General features: G+C 47.6%; 1 protein-coding gene across 1 annotated transcript in view; it reads right to left on the reverse strand.

The window, feature by feature from the left end:
• LOC113223753 (multidrug and toxin extrusion protein 1) overlaps window positions 1–17748 on the reverse strand; it is a 31008-nt gene extending 13260 nt beyond the window's left edge. Inside the window, exons 1-9 of the mRNA XM_026453142.2 lie at window positions 17601–17748; window positions 16042–16084; window positions 13639–13683; window positions 9814–9911; window positions 9434–9531; window positions 9215–9328; window positions 9062–9129; window positions 4859–4967; window positions 4662–4737 (exon numbers count right to left, since the gene is read on the reverse strand). Of these exons, the coding sequence (XP_026308927.2) occupies window positions 4662–4737; window positions 4859–4967; window positions 9062–9129; window positions 9215–9328; window positions 9434–9531; window positions 9814–9911; window positions 13639–13668 (593 nt within the window). The 5' untranslated portion in view covers window positions 13669–13683; window positions 16042–16084; window positions 17601–17748. The remainder of the gene's footprint in view (window positions 1–4661; window positions 4738–4858; window positions 4968–9061; window positions 9130–9214; window positions 9329–9433; window positions 9532–9813; window positions 9912–13638; window positions 13684–16041; window positions 16085–17600) is intronic.
• Window positions 17749–20062: the final 2314 nt, after the last annotated feature.

Below are 20062 nucleotides of genomic sequence, written 5' to 3' on the forward strand. Positions count from 1 at the left end.
GTGGTGGCGGGCGCTGTAGTAGCTGTAGTCCCAGCTACTCGGGAGGCTGAGGCAGGAGAATGGCATGAACCTGGGAGGCGGAGCTTGCAGTGAGCCGAGATCACGCCACCGCACTCCAGCCTGGGCGACAGAGTGAGACTCCGTCTCAAAAAAAAAAAAAAAAAAAAAAAAAAAAAAAAGATTTTCAGACCAAAATTGACTGCAGGTGACTAAACCTTGGAAAGCAAAACCAAGGATAAAGAGGGGCTACTGCATAGTCCATGTGGTCAGTATAGACAAATCAAGTGATTTGATGACACCCCTTCCCCGTTCCCCACCAGCTGAAAAAAAGTTTGGTTGGGCACAGTGGCACACATCTATCATCCCAGCAAGTTTGGATGCTATGATCATCCCTCTTTTAAGATGATGCCACAGGCCAAGTCTGACTGTGTCTCTTAGTAAACCTGAGTGAAGCGCTACAGAGTAAAAATTAAGTTCCCTCTGCGGAACGAAGGTTGGTAAAGGCCATAGATATATTCTGTAGAATTATCCTTGGTTCCTAGAAATGCCACCCCTAAAGCTAGAGACTTGGATTCTAACCCCTACACATGAAGGGAGATGAGAAAAATGCTGCCCTGACCTGCGGAAGCAAGAAATCCACAACACCCTTGGAGTGAGTTTGGTCACTCCAATCTAGAACCTAGAAGACTGTCTGCCAGTAAATACTTGTTTAATTACTAAATGAGAAATCCAGCACTGGGCTGGGCACGGTGGCTCACGCCTGTAATCCCAGCACTTCAGGAGGTCAAGGCGAGCAGATCACCCGAGGTCAGGAGTTCGAGACCAGCCTGACCAACATGGAGAAATCCTGTCTCTACTAAAAATACAAAATTAGCGGGTGTGCATGCCTGTAATCCCAGCTACTCGGGAGGCTGAGGCAGGAGAATCGCTTGAAACCAGGAGGCAGAGACTGCGGTGAGCCAAGATCGCACCATTGCACTCCAGCCTGGGCAACAAGAGCGAAACTCTGTCTCAAAAAGAAAAAAAGAAATCCAGCACTGAACAAGAGGCTCACTTCTTCCTCACCAAAAAGGACAGAAATATAATTATTTTATTCAAATTTTATTTTCTGAATAGGTAACATGCACGTGGTCAAAAAATGGTACAATATGAACAAGATAGTAAGCAAAGTCTTACTGCAATGCCCTTCCAGTTTGCCCCAGTACCAGTACCAGCCCTGCCTCCTCCAGGTAACAATTCTTTTTTTTTTTTTTTTTTTGAGACGGAGTCTGGCTCTGTCGCCCAGACTGGAGTGCAGTGGTGGGATCTCAGCTCACTGCAAGCTCTGCCTCCCGGGTTTACGCCATTCTCCTGCCTCAGCCTCCGGAGTAGCTGGGACTACAGGCGCCCGCCACCTCGCCCGGCTAGATTTTTGTATTTTTTAGTAGAGACGGGGTTTCACCGTGTTAGCCAGGATGGTCTCGATCTCCTGACCTTGTGGTGCGCCCGTCTCAGCCTCCCAAAGTGCTGGGACTACAGGCTTGAGCCACCGCGCCCGGCCCAAGTAACAATTCTTAGCACGTTCCATGTTTGTCTAGTGTCTATGAAAATATAAGCAAATACAAATGTATATTCTTGATTTTCCTTTCTATATTCTATCATTTCACATGCAGCATTCTCTATATGATGTTCTGCACCTTGCTTTTTCCACCTGAGATATTATATTCACTTTTTTTTTGAGACAGGGTCTCACTGTCACCCAGGCTGGAGTGGAGCAATACAAGCATGGCTCACTGCAGCCTCAACTTCTCAGGCTCAAGTGATCCTCCCACCTCAGCCTCTTGAGTAGCTAGGACTACAGGTGCACACCACCATGCCCAGCTAAATTGTATTTTTTGTAGAGATGGCGTTTCACCATGTTGTCCAGGCTGGTCTCGAACTCCTGGGCTCAAGTGATCCTTTTGCCTCAGTCTCCCAAAATGTTGGGATTACAGGCATGAGCCACTGCACCTGGCCTATATTCACTTTTATATTTCACCAAAATATATTCTTTTCAATGTGCTGCTAAATTCTGTCTAACAATATTTTTATTTTGGATTTTTAGATTGCTTTTAATACATAAGAATGATCTGTGATTTTCTTTTTTATGTGCAAACTTTGGCAGATTTTGGCACCAATGTTATATTTGCTTCATAAACAGAATACGAAGTTTTCCTTTTCCTGTGCTCTGGGAAATTTTCTGTTTGATCTGTGTTTGCAATTCCCTATGTTTTGAAGATTTTATAAAATCATCCTTTGGAACCTTCTGGCATTGTGCTTTTTGACATTTTAAAATAGCTTTCTTTCTCTTATTTCTTACCAGGAAATCAGTTTATTTAGACCTTCTATCTTTTCTAGGGTACATCCTGATCAATTATTTCCCTAGATAATTATCTGTTTATTCCAGGTTTTTAGATTTCCTTGGAAAAAGTCGTGCAAAGTAGTCTCTTAGGATTTTAAAAAACGATTGTGGTCAGTAGTAACGTCCTCCTTTCTTTGTTAGAGGTGTCGTTTCCCGCCCCCCGTGATTAAGTTAGGTAGAGGTTGAGCTCTTTCACCGATTGTACCAGGTTGGGTAGGATCCTGGTCACCTTACAAGTAATTTGATTGTTGAGTTTCTGATGTTTCCTTGTCTCGTCAGTTCTATAGTTTGTGGGCCTCTTGTTTTTCATTCTTTTACTGTGCTCTATGGTTTCCCAAGTGGACAGATTCAGAGTCCAGTGTCTACCATATTCCTTCTGAAACCATCCGTCTATCCTGGTCCTCATAAAGGTCATCCTGATTCCCTTTGTGAAAAAAGTCAACTACTTACTATCACCTTCCCCATTCATTCTGAGTGAGGGAGCTATAAACATCTTTCTATTTGTTTGTTTGTTTGAGACAGAGTCTCACTCTGTTGCCCAGGCTGGAGTGCAGTGGTGCAATCTCAGCTCACTGCACCCTCCGTCTCCCAGGTTCAAGTGATTCTCCTGCCTCTGCCTCCTGAGTAGCTGGGACTGCAGGTGTGCCTCACCACACCTGGCTAATTTTTTTTTTTTTTTTTTTGTATTTTTAGTAGAGACAGGGTTTCCCCCATGTTGACCAGCTGGTCTTGAACTCCTGAACTCAGGCAATCCATCTGCCTCAGCCTCCCAAAGTGTTGGGATTACAGGAGTGAGCCACCATGCCTGGCCTAAACATCTTATTTCCCCGTAACAAAATAGCTGAAGCTGAAAAATGAAAACCAACGATCTGAAGTCAAAAGTCAAATGTGTGAAGAATAAACCATGAAATTAGTTCTGTCCACTCCACCAGCTTTCTGAATCCAGGAAGGCAAAGTCCATTTGCATCTTGTAACTGCTGACAATGGTGTCCCAAATAAGAAGTATCGCCATAAAGTTTCTATATAGTCCGAATGTACACACTAGCATCACCGATGAAGGAAACAAATTCTGCAGAGCAGAGGGGACTTATCCAAGAATTCTTCAGTAATCAATCTGAGTATGTGACTTTTGAGACAGCTCACTGGTGAGATTTTAACTTCAATTCAGTTTGACAAACATATTATGCAACTACTACAAACCGGGCAGTGTGGCTGATACTAAGAAACCAACAGGATTCTTACCATTGGAAACAAAATAATTAACTGAAAATGTAATGCATCGTACTAAAAAGGGCTTTCCACTTTTAAAATACATGACCAGCAGAAGCATAAAATCATCACCAATGGCCATTAAGTTGGCATTGTAGATTATAAATCAGTTCCTACATCTAATATGTTCTTCCCAAGTAACATCAGTGGAGCCTCTGATCTTGCAAATGATTCAGACATCCCTGCTGCAACAACCACAGGCAGCCCCTCTATGATAGCATCTATCCAACTTAACCATTTCTTTTTCAAATTTTTGAGATGGAGTCTCACTCTTGTCACCTAGGCTGGAGTGCAGTGGCGTGATCTCAGCTCACTGCAACCTCCGCCTCCCGGGTTCCGGTGATTCTCCTGCCTCAGCCTCCCGAGTAGCTGGGATTACAGGCGCGTGCCACCATGCACAGCTAATTTTTGTATTTTTAGTGGAGATGGGGGTTTCACCACGTTGCCCGGGCTAGTCTCGAACTCCTGACCTCAGGTGATCTGCCCACCTTGACCTTCCAAAATGCAAGGATTACAGGCATGAACCACTGTGCCTGGACTCTTTTTAAAAAACATTCCTAGTTTTAAAAACCTTTTTCTGCTGGCACCTTGCTCTTGGAGGAACCATTTCTTTCTTTTTTTTTTTTTGAGACAGAGTCTTGCTCTGTTGCCCAGGCTGGAGTGCAGTGGCACAATCTCGGCTCACTGCAACCTCTGCCTCCTGGGCTCAAGCGATTCTCCAGCCTCAGCCTCCGAAGTAGCTGGGGTTACAGGTGTCTGCCACCACACCCGGCTAATTTTTGTATTTTTAGTAGAGATGGGGTTTCGCCATGTTGGCCAGGCTGGCCTCGAACTCCTGACCTTAGGTGATCCCAAAGTGCTAGGATGACAGGCGTGAGTCGGATGTTTCTTTTTACTGATAATGATTTCAAACAGCAATGTTTCTGAACAGCCTGATTTTAGAGAACAAAATTTCTCAATGAACCATTTCTTTATCACAGATTTCACATTTCAAGAAAATCCTAGCACTCACCGGTCGGTAGTGAAAATGTACCCCACATGATCCTTACAGCTTAACAGCAGGACACTGAAGGCTACAGCAAAGAGCACTGAAGGTAAAAACGGCAGAAGAAACAACACGGTGAGCAAGAAGATCCACGGGAAGTGGGGGAGCCTGGGCTTTGCATGGAGAGACTGCAGCAAGAGCCTCGGGTAAAGGGGTCTCAGCACCTGTGATTAGTAGGGAAACGGTGGAGGACTTCCGTGCCTGCTCCATGTCTCCAGCACCCAGAGCGTTTCCTACCCGGACACTGGCAGCCACGCTGAAGCCTGCAGGGACCTAAAATGAAAAGGAAACCTGCAACAACGAATCTGCAGAGTGAGAACACGTGCACAGAAGCAGCCTCAAGTCTCACACCTGGTGGGAAAACTTGGTCCTAAAAGTTTTGAAAAGACTGATTTGCAACATCCCCTTTGTCTAGCTGGGAGCTCCCACGCTACTGTGGAAACTGAATCCCAGGTTAGGATGCTTAGCACAAACTGGGCTTTGCTGCAGAGCTTCCAACCTCTACAACACGAGGGTGCTGCACAACCATGTTCCTCCTCTGAGTGTGGGAGATGGACTGACTCACCAGGAGCCCAGGTTTGTGTTTTTGTTGTTGTTGTTGTTGTTTGTTTGTTTGTTTTTTAATAGGACAGAGGCCAGGCGCGGTGGCTCATGCCTGTAATCCCAGCATTTTGGGAGGCCGAGGTGGACGGATCACTTGCGGTCAGGAGTTTGAGACCAGCCTGGCCAACATGGTGAAACCCTGTCTCTACTAAAAAATACAAAACTTAGCTGGGCGTGGTGGCACATGCCTGTAATCCCAGCTACTCAGCAGGCTGAGGCAGGAGAATCGCTTGAACCCAGGAGGCGGAGGTTGCAGTGAGCCACGATAGTGCCACTACACTCCAGCCTGGGCGACAGAGTGAAACTCCATCTCTAAATAAATAAAATAAAATAGGGACGGGGTCTCATTGTGTCCCTCAGGCTGGTGTGCAGCGGCACAGTCATAGCTCACTACAGCCTCGACCTCCTGGGCTCAAACGATCCTGCAACCTCAACCTCTCAAGTAGCTGGGATGACAGGCATGGGCTACCACACACGGCACAGTGTCTATTCTGAAAGACTATCAAGGGATCCAGTTTACAAGACAGGAGTGGCACTAAAGGAACTGCAGGGAAGAAACCCTGCATTGTGGTTAGGGATCACAATTCTGAAGCCAGATGGCTATGGCTTGGGTTCAAATCCCAACACAGCCACTTTTATCAGCTGCATCACCCTGAGCAAGTTACTTACCCTCTCTAAACCTCTAGAGTTTTGTTTTATCTGTAAAAGGAGTTGAATCGGCCGGGCGCGATTACGGGCTCACGCCTGTAATCCCAGTACTTTGGGAGGCCGAGGTGGGTGGATCACGAGGTCAGGAGATCGAGACCATCCTGGCTAACACAGTGAAACCCCGTCTCTACTAAAAAACACAAAAAAATTAGCCGGGCATGGTGGCGGGTGCCTGTAGTCCCAGCTACTTGGGAGGCTGAGGCAGGAGAATGGCGTGAACCCAGGAGATGGAGCTTGCAGTGAGCCGAGATCGCACCACTGCACTCCAGCCTGGGTGACAGAGCAAGACTCCATCTCAAAAAAAATAAATAAATAAAAAAGGAGTTTAATCATAGAACCTATCTCATTGGGCTATTGTGGGAACTTAATGAGTCCATACATGCCTAACTGCTTAGAAGAAGCATGTAGGAATTGCTCAATAAAGATTTACCATTACTATTATTTATATATAAAGTTACCACTTGAAAAATTAATATTAATAAGGAAAAAGGAGTCATCACTTGTTGAAACACGAACATTGCCTTAGGATCAGAATGACTAAGGACCAGCTTAAAGAAAATCTGATACACAGATTGGGGAATAAAAAAGTAATAGAAGACTGAGTCTCTGCCTATAAATTCATCAGTAGGGACAAACATAGAGATCATCTGACAAATTATTTATTCATTACAAAGGGAAAGGCAGTAACTTGACAGGAGAAACCTGGCAGGCACCACCTTAACAAAGCAATCAAAGTTAATACTGGCAGGGTGCAATGGCTGTGCCTGTAATCCCAGCACTGTGGAAGGCCAAGGTGGAAGGATTGCTTGAGCCCAGGAGTTTGAGACCAGCCTATGCAACATAACAAGACCAAATTGTTTTAAAAAATTAGCTGGGAGTGGTGGTGCACGCCTGTAGTCCCAGCTACTCAGGAGGCTGAAGTGGGAGGATTGCTTGAGCCCAGGAGGTCAGACTGTAGTAAGCCAAGATCAGGCCACTGTCACCAGCCTGGGTGACAGAGCAAGATGCTGCCTCAAAAAGAAAAAAAACCACCGCCACCAAGTAAAAAGGTAGTATCACCAACACTGAGACAGATCAACATTATGTGTCTCCTGATACGGTGTACTAAGGAGGACACAGCATCACTTCTCTAGCTTTCCTGCCCAAAACGGACAATCTAAATTTATTTATAAGGAAACATCAGCTGCACCACACTGAGTGAACTTCTACAGATAATGGCCTATGTTCTTCAAAAATGCCAAGGTCAAGAAAGACAATGGAACAATGAAGATCTGTTCCAGATTAAAGGACACTAAAGATGCTAGGGGAAAATTAGTGATAAGGGACATTACCAGAACAATTGATATTGTTTTGAATTGACTGTATTGATATTTTATTTGAACATGGACTATGTAGATAGACCAGACAGAATAAATGTGGCAAAACCGGTGAACCTGAGGAAAGCGCATACATCTTTCTTTTGATTGAGAAGAAATGTAAGTGTAAATTCTTACAAGCCTATTGGAAAGCATATGGAAACATATTCAAAAGACATAAAATCGTGCCTTTGTTTCTCTTTTATGAATCTTAAAGAAATAATCAGACAAGTATATGAAGATATTTGTCCTAGGATGTTCCTTGAAGAGTTGTTAAAATTGAAACACTGGAAATAAACTGTTCAACCATAGGAAATCGATTTTAAAAGTATATCACATATAGTGGAATCCTATATACCATTAAGCATTTTGACTTAGATATAGTTAATGAATTTACTCAAACATAAAATGCAAATAAAATACTAAAAGTGAAGTAAAAAATCTGTGTTAAAAAACTGCCAAGGATAGAAGAACAAAAACAAAAAACATAGGTCTGCAAGAGAATAATTCTTAAAGAAAACAAGAAATGTGTACTCTATGTACTTTTAAAACATAACCAATATCAGAGGGAAAAAAATCTAAGTGTTAATACTGCAAAAAATGCCAAGCATATCTGCTGGCTTGAGTTTCTGCCCACATTACAAACTCCCTGTTTTTTAATTTTACATTTCTAAAATGGTACTTGCTTCCTTCAGAATCTCCAGCTGATGTTTTCAGGAAAATAAAGTCAAAGAAAAGCCTCCTAACGACTGGTGTTCTCTATGATCAAAATTTCCTCCCCTTTAAGGCTGAATAATACTCCACAGTATGCGAAGAACCCATTTTGTTTACCCGCGGACATATAGGTTGCTTCCACCTTTTGTCTACTGTCAGTAATGCTCCTGTGAACACAGTTAACAAACACCCCTTTAAGTCGGGTGTCGTGGCTCACGCCTGTAATCCCAACACTTTGGGAGGCCAAGGCAGTTGGATCGCCTGAGGTCACAAGTTCAAGACCAGCCTGACCAACACGGTGAAACCCTGTCTCTACTAAAAATACAAAAGTAGCTGGGCGTGGTGGCAGGCACCTGTAATCTCAGCTACATGGGAGGCTGAGGCAGAAGAAATGCTTGAGCCCAGGAGGTGGAGGTTGCAGTGAGCCAAAATCACACCATTGCACTCCAGCCAAGGCAACAAGAGTGGGACTCCGTCTCAAAAAAAAAAAAAAATCCCTTTAAGACCCTGCTTTCAGTTGTTTTGGGGATCTACCTAGGAGTAGCCACACTGTGTTTTCCGAGGCTTCAGAACCAGGCAGGAGCGGGCACAGTGACACAGGCAGCTTGATGTTTATGGCCATACCCCCAGCCTCACCCCTCTGCTATGCCACCCAGCTGGCCCCTCAAGGTATCTGTGTTGTGACAACTGAAAAAGATTCTAAAAGTATGGAAACAAAATCAAATCTTTCAAGGGAAGATTCAGCTGGGAGCTGCGTTAGGAGACGGAGAACCAGCAGATCACGTGCAGTTTCTCTCCAGCTCTCCTTCCGTTCCCAGGGAAGATCCAGCTGTAGCAGAGGTACCCTCCCAGGCTCAAGGATGGGATTTGACTTTTGTTCATCGTTTCACAAATGATTCATATACAAACGCCTATGCTCATCCATGGACTCTTTCAGATACCGAGCAAGGAAAACGCCTGGCACCTCCCCACAACTCCCCTGCTTACCATGTACACAACGATGGCCAGTTCATACACGATGGACTGAGCGCCCAGCTCCACCATGCCAAGGATGCCTGGTGAAAAGAGACAGCTGTCGCCTTGCACCCAGACAGGGCCCCCGGGTTCCCACCAGTCCCCGTCATCCGTCCTCATACAGACCGCTGAGGAAGCTCCCGACCTCATAGGCCCACCACTCCATGCATAGCATGAGCATGCTGGGGACGGCCAGGCGGAGGAAGGAGGCCCAGTCCTGCAGGCACTCGAGGGACCAACCTGTGGGCGGGACACACACATTTCCAGGAGATCTGGCCATCGGGCTGGAATTCAACCCGAGACAAAACCCACGTCCCAGTTGGAAGACAAAAGGGCAGTCGTTACCTCCCCATGTAGCTTGATGCAGTTTTTTCCCAAGGATGTAGAAAAAGAGGAGTAGAGCCAGGGTGTACTGGGAAATCAAATTTGCCACTGCAGAGCCTCTGGAAAGAACCGTCCCAGTGAGAGGGAGGCACCTTCCTGCGCCTCTCCCTGCCCCACTCGGTGAGGAGGGAGACTCATCGCTTCCCGTGCCGTCCTCAGCAGACCAAGGTCTTCTTCCCAGAGCAGCCTCACCCTCCAGCCCTGACAGTGCTTTCCACAGTGTGCAAGAAAGAGACCACGTGTGAACACAAGAACCAGCTAAAGAGCCCACTCTTCTCCCTCCTGGAAAAACCACATGCAAGTCATCCCTTCTCCCTGTCCCAAGAGTACATTGGACTCACATCATCCCAAGATGCAGCTGATGGAGAAACAGATAGTTGGCGAGGGCATTGACAAGGTTGGCTGCAACTCCAGTTACGATCTGGGGCAGTAGAATTCCCTGGAACAAGGACACCGCATATGCCATCCTTGAGATCCACAGAATAGGACTGCCCTTCTGCTACCCAAGCACACAGGCTCCAGCTGGCCTGCTCAGTGGGTGTCACAGAGCAGGGGGGCTTAACTGGGGAGGCCACGTCCTTGTTGCTCCTGCCTTTCCACTCTCCCATCCCTTTCTCTTCCTTTTCTCTTTGAGGTATAAAGTGCGGAGTTCTGGCCACAGAGAGACACGGTCAAGATATGTTCAGCAGCAGAGAAGGAAGAAGATAAATGGCTTATTTCCAACATTGCAAGGACTGGCAGGGGCTAAATGGGTCAACAAGCCATCTTTGACACTGGACGATAGGAGAAAATGAGAATACTTTCTTGACCAAAATAGAAATTCAAAAAATTGACCTAAGGTCTTAAAGAAACTAGAGTTCTTTTCTAGAATATGGAAGGGATTCCAACATATCTAACTGTCAAAAGTACAGGACCGGAGAAACATCCAGACTATTTGGTGTGTCAAAGTAAGACAGGGCGTGAAAGTAAAACTACATCAGACCAAGGAAGTCAAACTCTGTTCTGCTCTGCATCCGGCTAGAATAGCAGACGCAGATAAAGTCAGTGCAAACGTAAGAGGAAACCTTTCTCCCAAGGTCACGCTGTCCCCATAAAGTGTCATTACTCCCCTAGTAGAATGACGAGTGCTTTCTGACTCATTTAGAAACTGTGTTCTCTAAAATCACCCTGTTCGGAAACTGCTGTTTGAAATCACATCAGTAAAAAGAGAACACCCCACTCTTGCCTGGAGGCTGAAAATCACTTTAACACAAAAAAGTAAGTCTCAATTTGAACCCAGGCACAGAGCTTCGTGGGAGCTCCTGGATGTGGCATTCTACATCTGTCCACCCTCAACATCCTTCTTAGCCTTGAGTTCCCAAAGGAGGAGCACCGGGTCCACGTCACAGCCCAGACCTGGTGTTGGGCCCCTCACTCACAGATCTGCTCGGTGCCTATCAAACCGTGGTTTCGATGTGTTTAATAATGTCACCTGAGCCCCACCCTTCTTCAAACCTTTATAATAACTTTTCTTCCTTTGGTGAGGCATCCCCCGGCCCCTTTAGTCTCTCTCATTGCCACAGGTTGATAAATCGAACTGCAAACCCACTGGCCTGCAGGCCTGTCTCTGGTGGTCTCAGGCTGACGGGGCCAGGACAATGGTCTTGGCCGATGACTTGTGTAGGCCACATATTTATGGGGAGGCCCTGGTTAGTTTTTAGCAAGGGAATTAGTGATCAGATTTACTTTTCAGGCAGATGGCAGTGGATGGAGACAGGTTAGGGTCCTCTGAAATGACACAGAGGACAAATGACAAGAAATGAATTCAGGGCTGGGCGTGGTGGGTCACACCTGCAATCCCAGCACTTTGGGAGGCCAAGGTGGGTGGATCACCTGAGGTCAGGAGTTTGAGACCAGCCTGGCCAACGTGGTGAAACGCCGTCTCTACTAAAAATACAAATACTAGCTGGGCACGGTGGCACACGCCTGTAGTCCCAGCTAGTTGGGAGGCTGAGGCAGGAGAATCACTTGAACCTGGAAGGTAGAGGTTGCAGTGAGCTGAGATCACATCATTGCATTCCAGCCTGGGCAACAAAGTGAGACTCTGCCTCGAAAAAAAAAAAGAAAAGAAAGAAATGAATTCAGGTGGTGGCACTGAGAATTGGGAGGAGCAGGCAGAAGCTAAAGGACCAGGTGACTGACCAGATGTGGGAGGGAAGGAAAGATGGAGTCGAGGATGTGACAAGGACAAAAAGGACAGGTTACTGGGAGTGAAAATGGGGAGGCCACGCAATTCCACCCATTGCGATGGAATGGAAGAAGGCAGAGGAGCAGGCTCGTGGGAGGGCGAGAGGAGCTGGCCAAGCCTGCAATATGCATACGTCTCCATGCCCAGTGGAGTGACCTTCTCCTCTAAGGCCCTCTTGACTCTCCTACTTGAAAGTCTGTCTTCCCCGGTACCATCTGGCTCTCTTCACACCCTCCACCCTCTCCGAGAGCATTCACTTTCTCCAAACTCCCAGCTGCTTCTCTTTGATGCTACGCTCAGCTAAAGGTCACCCTGTCTTCCTAGGGAAGGGCCCAGGGCAGAAACTCCTTCCACCCTGGGGGCCCGACAGCCCCTGCCATTTCTATAGAACCCACCCATCATCCCATCTCCCACTGCTCCCACAACGCAAACCCTTCATCACAGACCTTCACCATCATTTGTTTGGATCCTGTCCATAACTCTCACCTCTTCCTCTCCCAATTAGTTAATTTCCCAAAACTAAATGCCCCAGCAGAGAACACAAAGCCTGACCGTGGGCCAGCCCGCCTCTCGATGCCATCATCTCACTGTGTCCCCTCCCAGCACAGTGGCCTAACGAGACTCTGTGGGCCCCAGCCCCTAGAAACAGGCATCCTCTCTGTCTGGGATGCCCTGCCTTCCTTCCTGACCTTGGAAACCCCACGTGTCCTCTGTAACCAAATTCAAAGCTCCCAATCCCTCTCAGCTCGTGGCTCCTACTTCCAGGCCTTTCCCTGTGCCCCAGAGAACAGGAGAGAAGACTTTCACACTGTCCTCAGCACATGTGTCCTCAGGTCACATCAGACCCTGAGGTTAGGGCCACCGCAGTTGTTGGGGGACTGAGTCCGGGAGAAGGCCTTGCAGCGTGCTAAGGTATCCATGCTGCCTTAGCAAGGGTCTAGATCAAAAGGAGACAGCCCAGAGCCGGATGAGATGTGTGGGTTTCCTTCTCTACGCCTATTTCTGAGATGTCATTCTAAATACTAATAGGGATTCTAAATATTCTTGTTTTGTTGATAGAGCAACATCCTGGCCGGATGCAGTGGCTCACACTTGTAATCCCAGCACTTTGGGAGACTGAGGCAGGAGGATTTCTTGAGCCCAGGAATTTGAAACCAGCCTGGGCAACATAGCAAGATCCCATATCTACTTTAAAAACGTTTTTTTTAGTAGGGTAATATCTTAACTTTAAGAACACTGCATAGGTGGGAAACTTCCTTTCTTCCTCCTTCCATCCTGGCCCTTGCTGTTGCACATCCCTGGAGAGCCCACCAGTGCGGCCGGGACCCATTGCCGGGTACCCCTGTTTACCTGGACTTATCTAGAAGAATGTGGAGAGTCCCACATATGCTGATTTCATAAATCTACCCCTTCCGAGCCAGGGCCTTTGGCCGTGACTGTTTAATCACATAGGAGTTCTGGCTGACGTTAGGTGTCATGAGAGTTTGAGCTCTTACATCCTTGCTGAGAAAAGTGGGGCCATTCAGACAGAACAGAGCAGACAGGTTGGTTCCCTCTCCGCCAGACGAGCCGCCCCCAGCCTGCGCTCTGTCTCGGGAGCAAACAGGTATACACCCTTCTTTCCAGGACATTGGTTAAAATGCAGAGCCAAGGAACACTGCGGCTCTGAGCCCACCCTGCCAATGACAATATTTCCAAGTGGAAATTGGATAAGTTTTCCAGAGCCAAATATAATATGTTCTTTCCTTGATATCACTTAACAAACCTCTGACATCTGAGTCGTGTGTGCACAACACTGAAAAAATACCTTTCAGTGGCTCCCAGCAGTGAGCTCCCTCCACCCTGGTGTCCCTGGTCCTGGAGTATCTTCGGGGCCCCCACTCCCAGAAAGGTACAAACTCCCATTAGCCTCCCAAAGGAAGAGAACAGTCAGTATTACCTGGTTGAGCAAATATTTAACTTGTAGCATATAAAGAAAGGTTGCCTACAAGAGAACAAGAGAGATGAATGTTAATGTTTCAGCCTTGCCACACAGCAGTGAGGTCACACGGCAGGGAGCTGGGAGCCACAGCCAAGGCTCGGCTGCCCTCTGCTCCCGCACGGAGCCACAGAGGCTGCCGTCTCAGGACAGGGCTGGGGCCAGGGGCTTATGGCCCGGGGGCTTCCCACATCTCCTTTATGGGTGAATATGCCCCAAGCATATTCCCTCTGTCTGGCAAAAGGAGGTGCAGGACTCTTGTGGGGACACTGGCATGGAGAGGAGGCCCTGGGCACACTCCAGATGGGCACCTCCATATAGACTGGTCCTATGTGGTGGAATCATGAAAGACTGTCACATTTACAAGGTTTCAGGACAAATAAGTGAGCACACTGTCAATTCTGAGGGCAAATGGTGTCCCTAGATCCATATATTGAAGCCCTAGTCCCCAGTGTGACTAACTGGAGGTCCTCAAAGGGAAATAAAATTAAAATGAGGTCATTAGGGTGGGGCCCTAATCCAATAGGACTGGTGTCCTCATAAGAAGACAGGAGACACCAGGGTATGAATGCATAGGGGACAACCTGCAGAGGGTGGCCGTCTGCAGGTCAAGGAGAGAGGCTGCAGAGGACACCAACCCTGCTGCACCTTGACCTTGGACTTCCAGCTTCCTGAACTGTAAGAAAATAAACTTCTGTTGTTTAAGCCCCCTAGTGTGTGGTATTATATTATGGAAGCCACCGCAGACTAATTCAGCTACAGTCTCCAGCTGAATAACAAACACTTAGCTCTCAGGCCAGGCGTGGTGGCTCACACATGCAACCCAACACTGTGGGAGGCCAAGGCAGACAGATCGCTTGAACCCAGGAGTTCGAGACCAGCCTGGGAAACATGGTAAAATGCTGTCTCTACAAAAAATACAAAAATTAGCTGGGTATGGTGGTGTGCACCTGCAGTACCAGCTAATTGGGAGGCTGAGGTGGGAGGATCACTTGAGCCCGGGAGGCAGAGGTTGCAATGAGTGAAGATTGTGCCACTGCACTTCGGCCTGGGGGACAGAGTGACAACCTAGCTTAAAAAAAAAAAAAAAGCAGCCGGGCGTGGTGGCTCAAGCCTGTAATCCCAGCACTTTGGGAGGCTGAGCCGGGCGGATCACGAGGTCAGGAGATCGAGACCATCCTGGCTAACCCGGTGAAACCCCGTCTCTACTAAAAAATACAAAAAAAAAAAATAGCCGGGCATGGTGGCGGGCGCGTGTAGTCCCAGCTACTCGGGAGGCTGAGGCAGGAGAATGGCGTAAACCCGGGAGGCGGAGCTTGCAGTGAGCTGAGATCCGGCCACTGCACTCCAGCCTGGGTGACAGAGCAAGACTCCATCTCAAAAAAAAAAAAAAAAAAAAAAAAAAGCAAGACCCTGTCTCTACAAAAACCAAAAAATTAGCCAAGTGTGATGACTTGTGCTTGTAGTTCCAGCTACTCAGGAGGCTGAGACAGGATGATGGCTTGAGACCAGGAGGTCAAGGGTGCAGTGAGCTATGACAATGCCACAATGCCCCTGCACTTCAACCTGGGTGACAGCATGAGACCCTGTCTCAAAAACACCAAACAAACAAACAAAAAAAACCACTTAGCTCTCATTGTTCATTGACCACACACTGCTGTGTCAAACATTAACCCATGCTTAACGGTTCTGTGTGGTCAAAATCAGCAGACCAAAAAAGTCTAAAGGTTCTAAGTGACACCCTCAGGGGTTCTCAGATGGGTGAGACTTTGCCCTTGTTTACAATAAAAGTTTGCACTCTTCTCTATGGATGATTCTGGAGGTCTCTCCAGCGCTACTCCAGACCTCCCGGAGTAGCCTCAGTCTTGGTGTTCCTCGAGACAAATATCTGTTGTGTCCTTAACAAGCATAAATAAAAACAGGCTTCCTTGATGGCACCAACACCACCGATAAGAATCATCTAAGGGCCGGGCGCGGTGGCTCACGCCTGTAATCCCAGCACTCTGGGAGGCCGAGGCGGGCGGATCACAAGGTCAGGAGATCGAGACCATCCTGGCTAACATGGTGAAACCCCGTCTCTATAGAAATACAAAAAATTAGCCGGGTGTGGTGGCGGCGCCTGTAGTCCCAGCTACCCGGGAGGCTGAGGCAGGAGAATGGCGTGAACCCGGGAGGCGGAGCTTGCAGTGAGCTGAGATCCGGCCACTGCACTCCAGCCTGGGCAACAGAGCAAAACTCCGTCTCAAAAAAAAAAAAAAAAAAGAATCATCTAAGACTGAGCCAATGCACTGAGCTCACAGATACGGTGGCTACCTTTCACCCACCGACCCCAAGAAGGCAACCTCTTAGCCCTTAAGCACTTACAGGAAGAGCTGGAATGAAGATCGTGACATAGGTCTGGGTAAGCCTAAATAACGAAAAGAAAAACAAAAACAAAAACTGTGATGGAGGCCTCTGTTTCCAGGGAAAGGTGGGCAGAAGAAAATAACTAAAACTGCCTTTTGCATCCTTGGCTCTTTCCAAATTAATAGGCTTAAGTTGCTGGAGCAGGCCGCGCGCGGTGGCTCACGCCTGTAATCCCAGCACTTTGGGAGGCCGAGGTAGGCAGATCATGAGGTCAGGAGTTCGAAACCACCTGGCTAACACAATAAAACCCCGTCTCTACTAAAAATACAAAAAATAGCCGGGTGTGGTGGCGGCTGCCTGTAGTCCCAGCTACTCGGGAGGCTGAGGCAGGAGAATCGTTTGAACCCGGGAGGAGGAGGTTGCAGTGAGCTGAGATCATGCCATTGCACTCCAGCCTGGACGACAGGGCGAGACCCCATCTCAAAAAAAACAAAAGAAAGAAAGAAAAAATTGCTAGAGCAAATGTGAAAATTTACATATAGAGCTTGTCATCTTATAACCCAGATAACTCTTCTTGGTTATTTGATGTCTTTATGTCTAGGACAGGGTTTTTCAACCTCAGCACTATGGCCACGTAATTCTCCGCTTGTTGTGGGGTGCTGTCCCGAGCACTGCAGGATGTTTCACAGCCTCCTTGGCTTCTACCAGGAGCACCCGCCTACTGCCAGCTATGATAACCAGAAATGTCTTCAGACGTTGCCAAATGTCTCCTAGGTTCAGAGCCGCTGGTCTAGATTAGAGTTTTAAAAGCTCTTACCCAATTAAATCACTGGTTCTCAAACTTGGCAGCACATTAGAATTACCTAGGGTGCTTTGAAAGATCCCGATACCCAGGCCTCACCCCAGACCAATTAAAACAGAATCCTGGCCGGGCATGGTGGCTCATGCATTTTGAGAGGCCGAGGTGGCAGATCCCATGAGGTCAGGAGTTTGAGGCCAGCCTCACCAACATGATGAAACCCCGTCTCTACTAAAAGTTCAAAACTTAGCCAGGCGTCGTGGCGGGCGCCTGTAATCCCAGCTACTCGGGAGCCTGAGGCAGGAGAATTGCTTGAACCCGGGAGGCAGAGGTTGCAGCGAGCCAAGATCGCACCACTGCACTCCAGCCTGGGGCACAGAGCGAGACTTGGTCTCAAAAAAAAAAAAAAAAAACAGAATATTGAGTGATAGGGAGCAGGGGCACAGGTGGATTTGAAAGCACCCAGGTGATTTTAATATCAACCAAGGTCAAGAATAACCAAGCTTTGAGCAAACGTCACAAACTACCATCCCACATGCAGAGTGCTTGCAAATCTATTTTCATTTAAAACTCTTAACCATGCAAGTCACCCAGGGGGGGAGGGGGAGTACATCTTAGGTGCCAGGTGAGAAAAGTACTAAAATCTGGGAGACGTCAGCCAAGGAGAGATTAGCACCACCTTGGTGTGCAGCCTTGTCCCTGGCCTTGGCTGCACCCAGACAGGATAATCTTTCTGTGGGATGGACACACAGTCCCGCCGCGACAGGTTCCATCTTACCTGGACACATTCGGGTTTTGTCTGAAGAGCAGCAGGATGTGCTGGGTGTTGAGAAACAGCGCCCAGCAGGGGAAGCAGCAGAGGAGCAGAATGAGTGCACTCCGCTGTAGGATCACGCCCACGTACTTCAGGTTCTGGCTCCCATATGTCTGGGGTGCACACAGCCAAAATGAACCCATTAGCTCAGACCCAGCACCCCAGCTGTTCCCTGAAAGCCTTCAATTGTGCCTCATAAAGAAGCAGGTTGGCTGGGTGAGGTGGCGCACGCCTGTAATCCCAGCTACTCAGGAGGCTGAGGCAGGAGAATCGCTTGAACCCAGGAGGCAGAAGTTGCAGTGAGCTGAGATCACGCCACCGCACTCCAGCCTGTGGGGCAGAGCAAGACTCCTTCTCAAAAAAAAAAAAAAAAAGAAGCCCACGGCCCTAGAGACTTTGCCCTAGTGTTTAGGTAGGATGAGGATGGTGTGAAGGATGCTTCTCAAACTCAGCTTCCATTAGTATCACCGGGGGATCATTTTCAAAACTCTGATGCCAGGGTCTCACTAATGACATTCTGGACTTAATTCACCCAGGGCAGGATTCAGAGATCCATACCTTTTTAAAAAAAAAAAATTCTATTTAAAAATTTTTTTCTTTTACACAAGTAAACAATCTGAAATTCACACTTCATTTATTTTTAGAGACTGGAAAAAATTTTTTTTTAGGGAGGCAAAGGTTACAGGGAGCCGAGATCCCACCACTGCACTCCAAGCTGGGCAACAGAGCCAGAGTCCGTCTCAAAAAAAAAAAAAAAAAAAAAAGGCAGGCTGGGCATTGTGGCTCATGCCTATAATCCCAACATGTTGGGAGGCTGAGGTAGAAGGATTGCTTGAGCCCAGGAGTTTGACATCAGCCTGTGCAACATGGTAAAACCCCATCTCTACAAAAAATACAAAAACTTAGCTGGGTGTAGTGGCGCATGCCTGTAATATCAGGTACTTGAGAGGCTGAGGCAAGAGGATCGCTGGATCTCAGGAGTTCGAGGCTGCAGTGAGCAATGGGTGTGCCACTGCGGCCTAGCCTGAGCGACAGAGCAAGCCTCTGTCTCAAAACAAAACAAGCCAAATGTTGCACATCTTTTCAAGTTGTGCACATCTCCTCCAGCTCCAGGTTCAGTGACATCTCTGATAGTCTGAAATTAACCAGAGGAACTACTTACACCCCTGGAATCGGCAAACACTGCCAGTCATGTGTTTCCTTCCTTCCGCTTTCACCCTCCTTCCCCTTTCACTCAAGACCTGGTTGCTGAACATTTACCAGCCTGCCCCTGGGTGGGACCAGGCAAGCTGGGTTTTAACAAGCCCTCCAAGTTCAATGCACGCTCAATTTTGAGAGCCACAGAACTATACCAAATTCAAACGTAGGGAGCAATAGAAGGGAATTTTACAAAATGTCCCCTATTTGATCAAAATATAGTGTAAGGCAGTTGTGCAGACAAAAACTAGTTGACACAGCTGAAAGAAACCCAGTGACATTTCAAAGAAAGCAGGCCAGGAGAAGAGGAGTTGCTGGCCGATAGGCGCTGCAGGTGCTGGCTGCTGGACTCTTCCTGCCACTGGGGCTCTTCCATCCACACTTGAGAACAGAAGTCTGAGGTCACTGTGAGCGTGTGACCACTTCCATTTACCTGGGAGATGAGGGTGTCACAAGCAGAAGATAAGCCGAATCCCACGGAGACCCCAGTGACATTGATAACCTGCAAATAAACCCAAAGATAAGGCCCTGTAGAATTAAAGGAGGAAAGGAAGACAAAACCCCTGTGTCTGTTGATGAGAACCTGCAAAGCTCCTCCTTCAGCATTCACAAGTCAATTTTACCAACTTTGTTAGCTGCCTGGACCCCGCTCAGACTGAAGCCATTCTCACAGGTTTATCAAGAATTCTGGACAGAACTATTATATATATATGTGTGTGTGTGTGTGTGTGCATGTGTGTGTGTGTGTATATATATATATACTTTTTTTTTTTTGAGACAGAGTCTCAGTCTGTCGCCCAGGCTGGAGCGCAGTGGCGCAATCTCGGCTCACTGCAACCTCTACCTCCCGCGTTCAAGCGATTCTCCTGCCTCAGCCTCCCGAGTAGCTGGGACTACAGGCGCGCACTACCACAACCAGCTAATTTTTGTATTTTTAGTAGTGATGGGGTTTCACCATGTTAGCCAGAATGGTCTCAATCTCTTCACCTCATGATCTGCCCACCTTGGCCTCCCAAAGTGCTGGGATTACAGGTGTGAGCCACCCCGCCCGGTCCAGAACTACAGTATTAATCAGGCTGCACTTTGACCCACTTCCTTATAACTGAAAGTCATGTGGCACCAGACACTGACCATGTACATCCCCATTGTTCCTACCAGACACTGGCCACATGCATCCCCACTGTTCCTACCACACACACTGGTCACGTGCATCCCCACTGTTCCTACCA

Source organism: Piliocolobus tephrosceles, chromosome 16 (assembly GCF_002776525.5).
Source record: "Piliocolobus tephrosceles isolate RC106 chromosome 16, ASM277652v3, whole genome shotgun sequence".
In the NCBI taxonomy this organism is placed as follows: Eukaryota; Metazoa; Chordata; class Mammalia; order Primates; family Cercopithecidae; genus Piliocolobus; species Piliocolobus tephrosceles.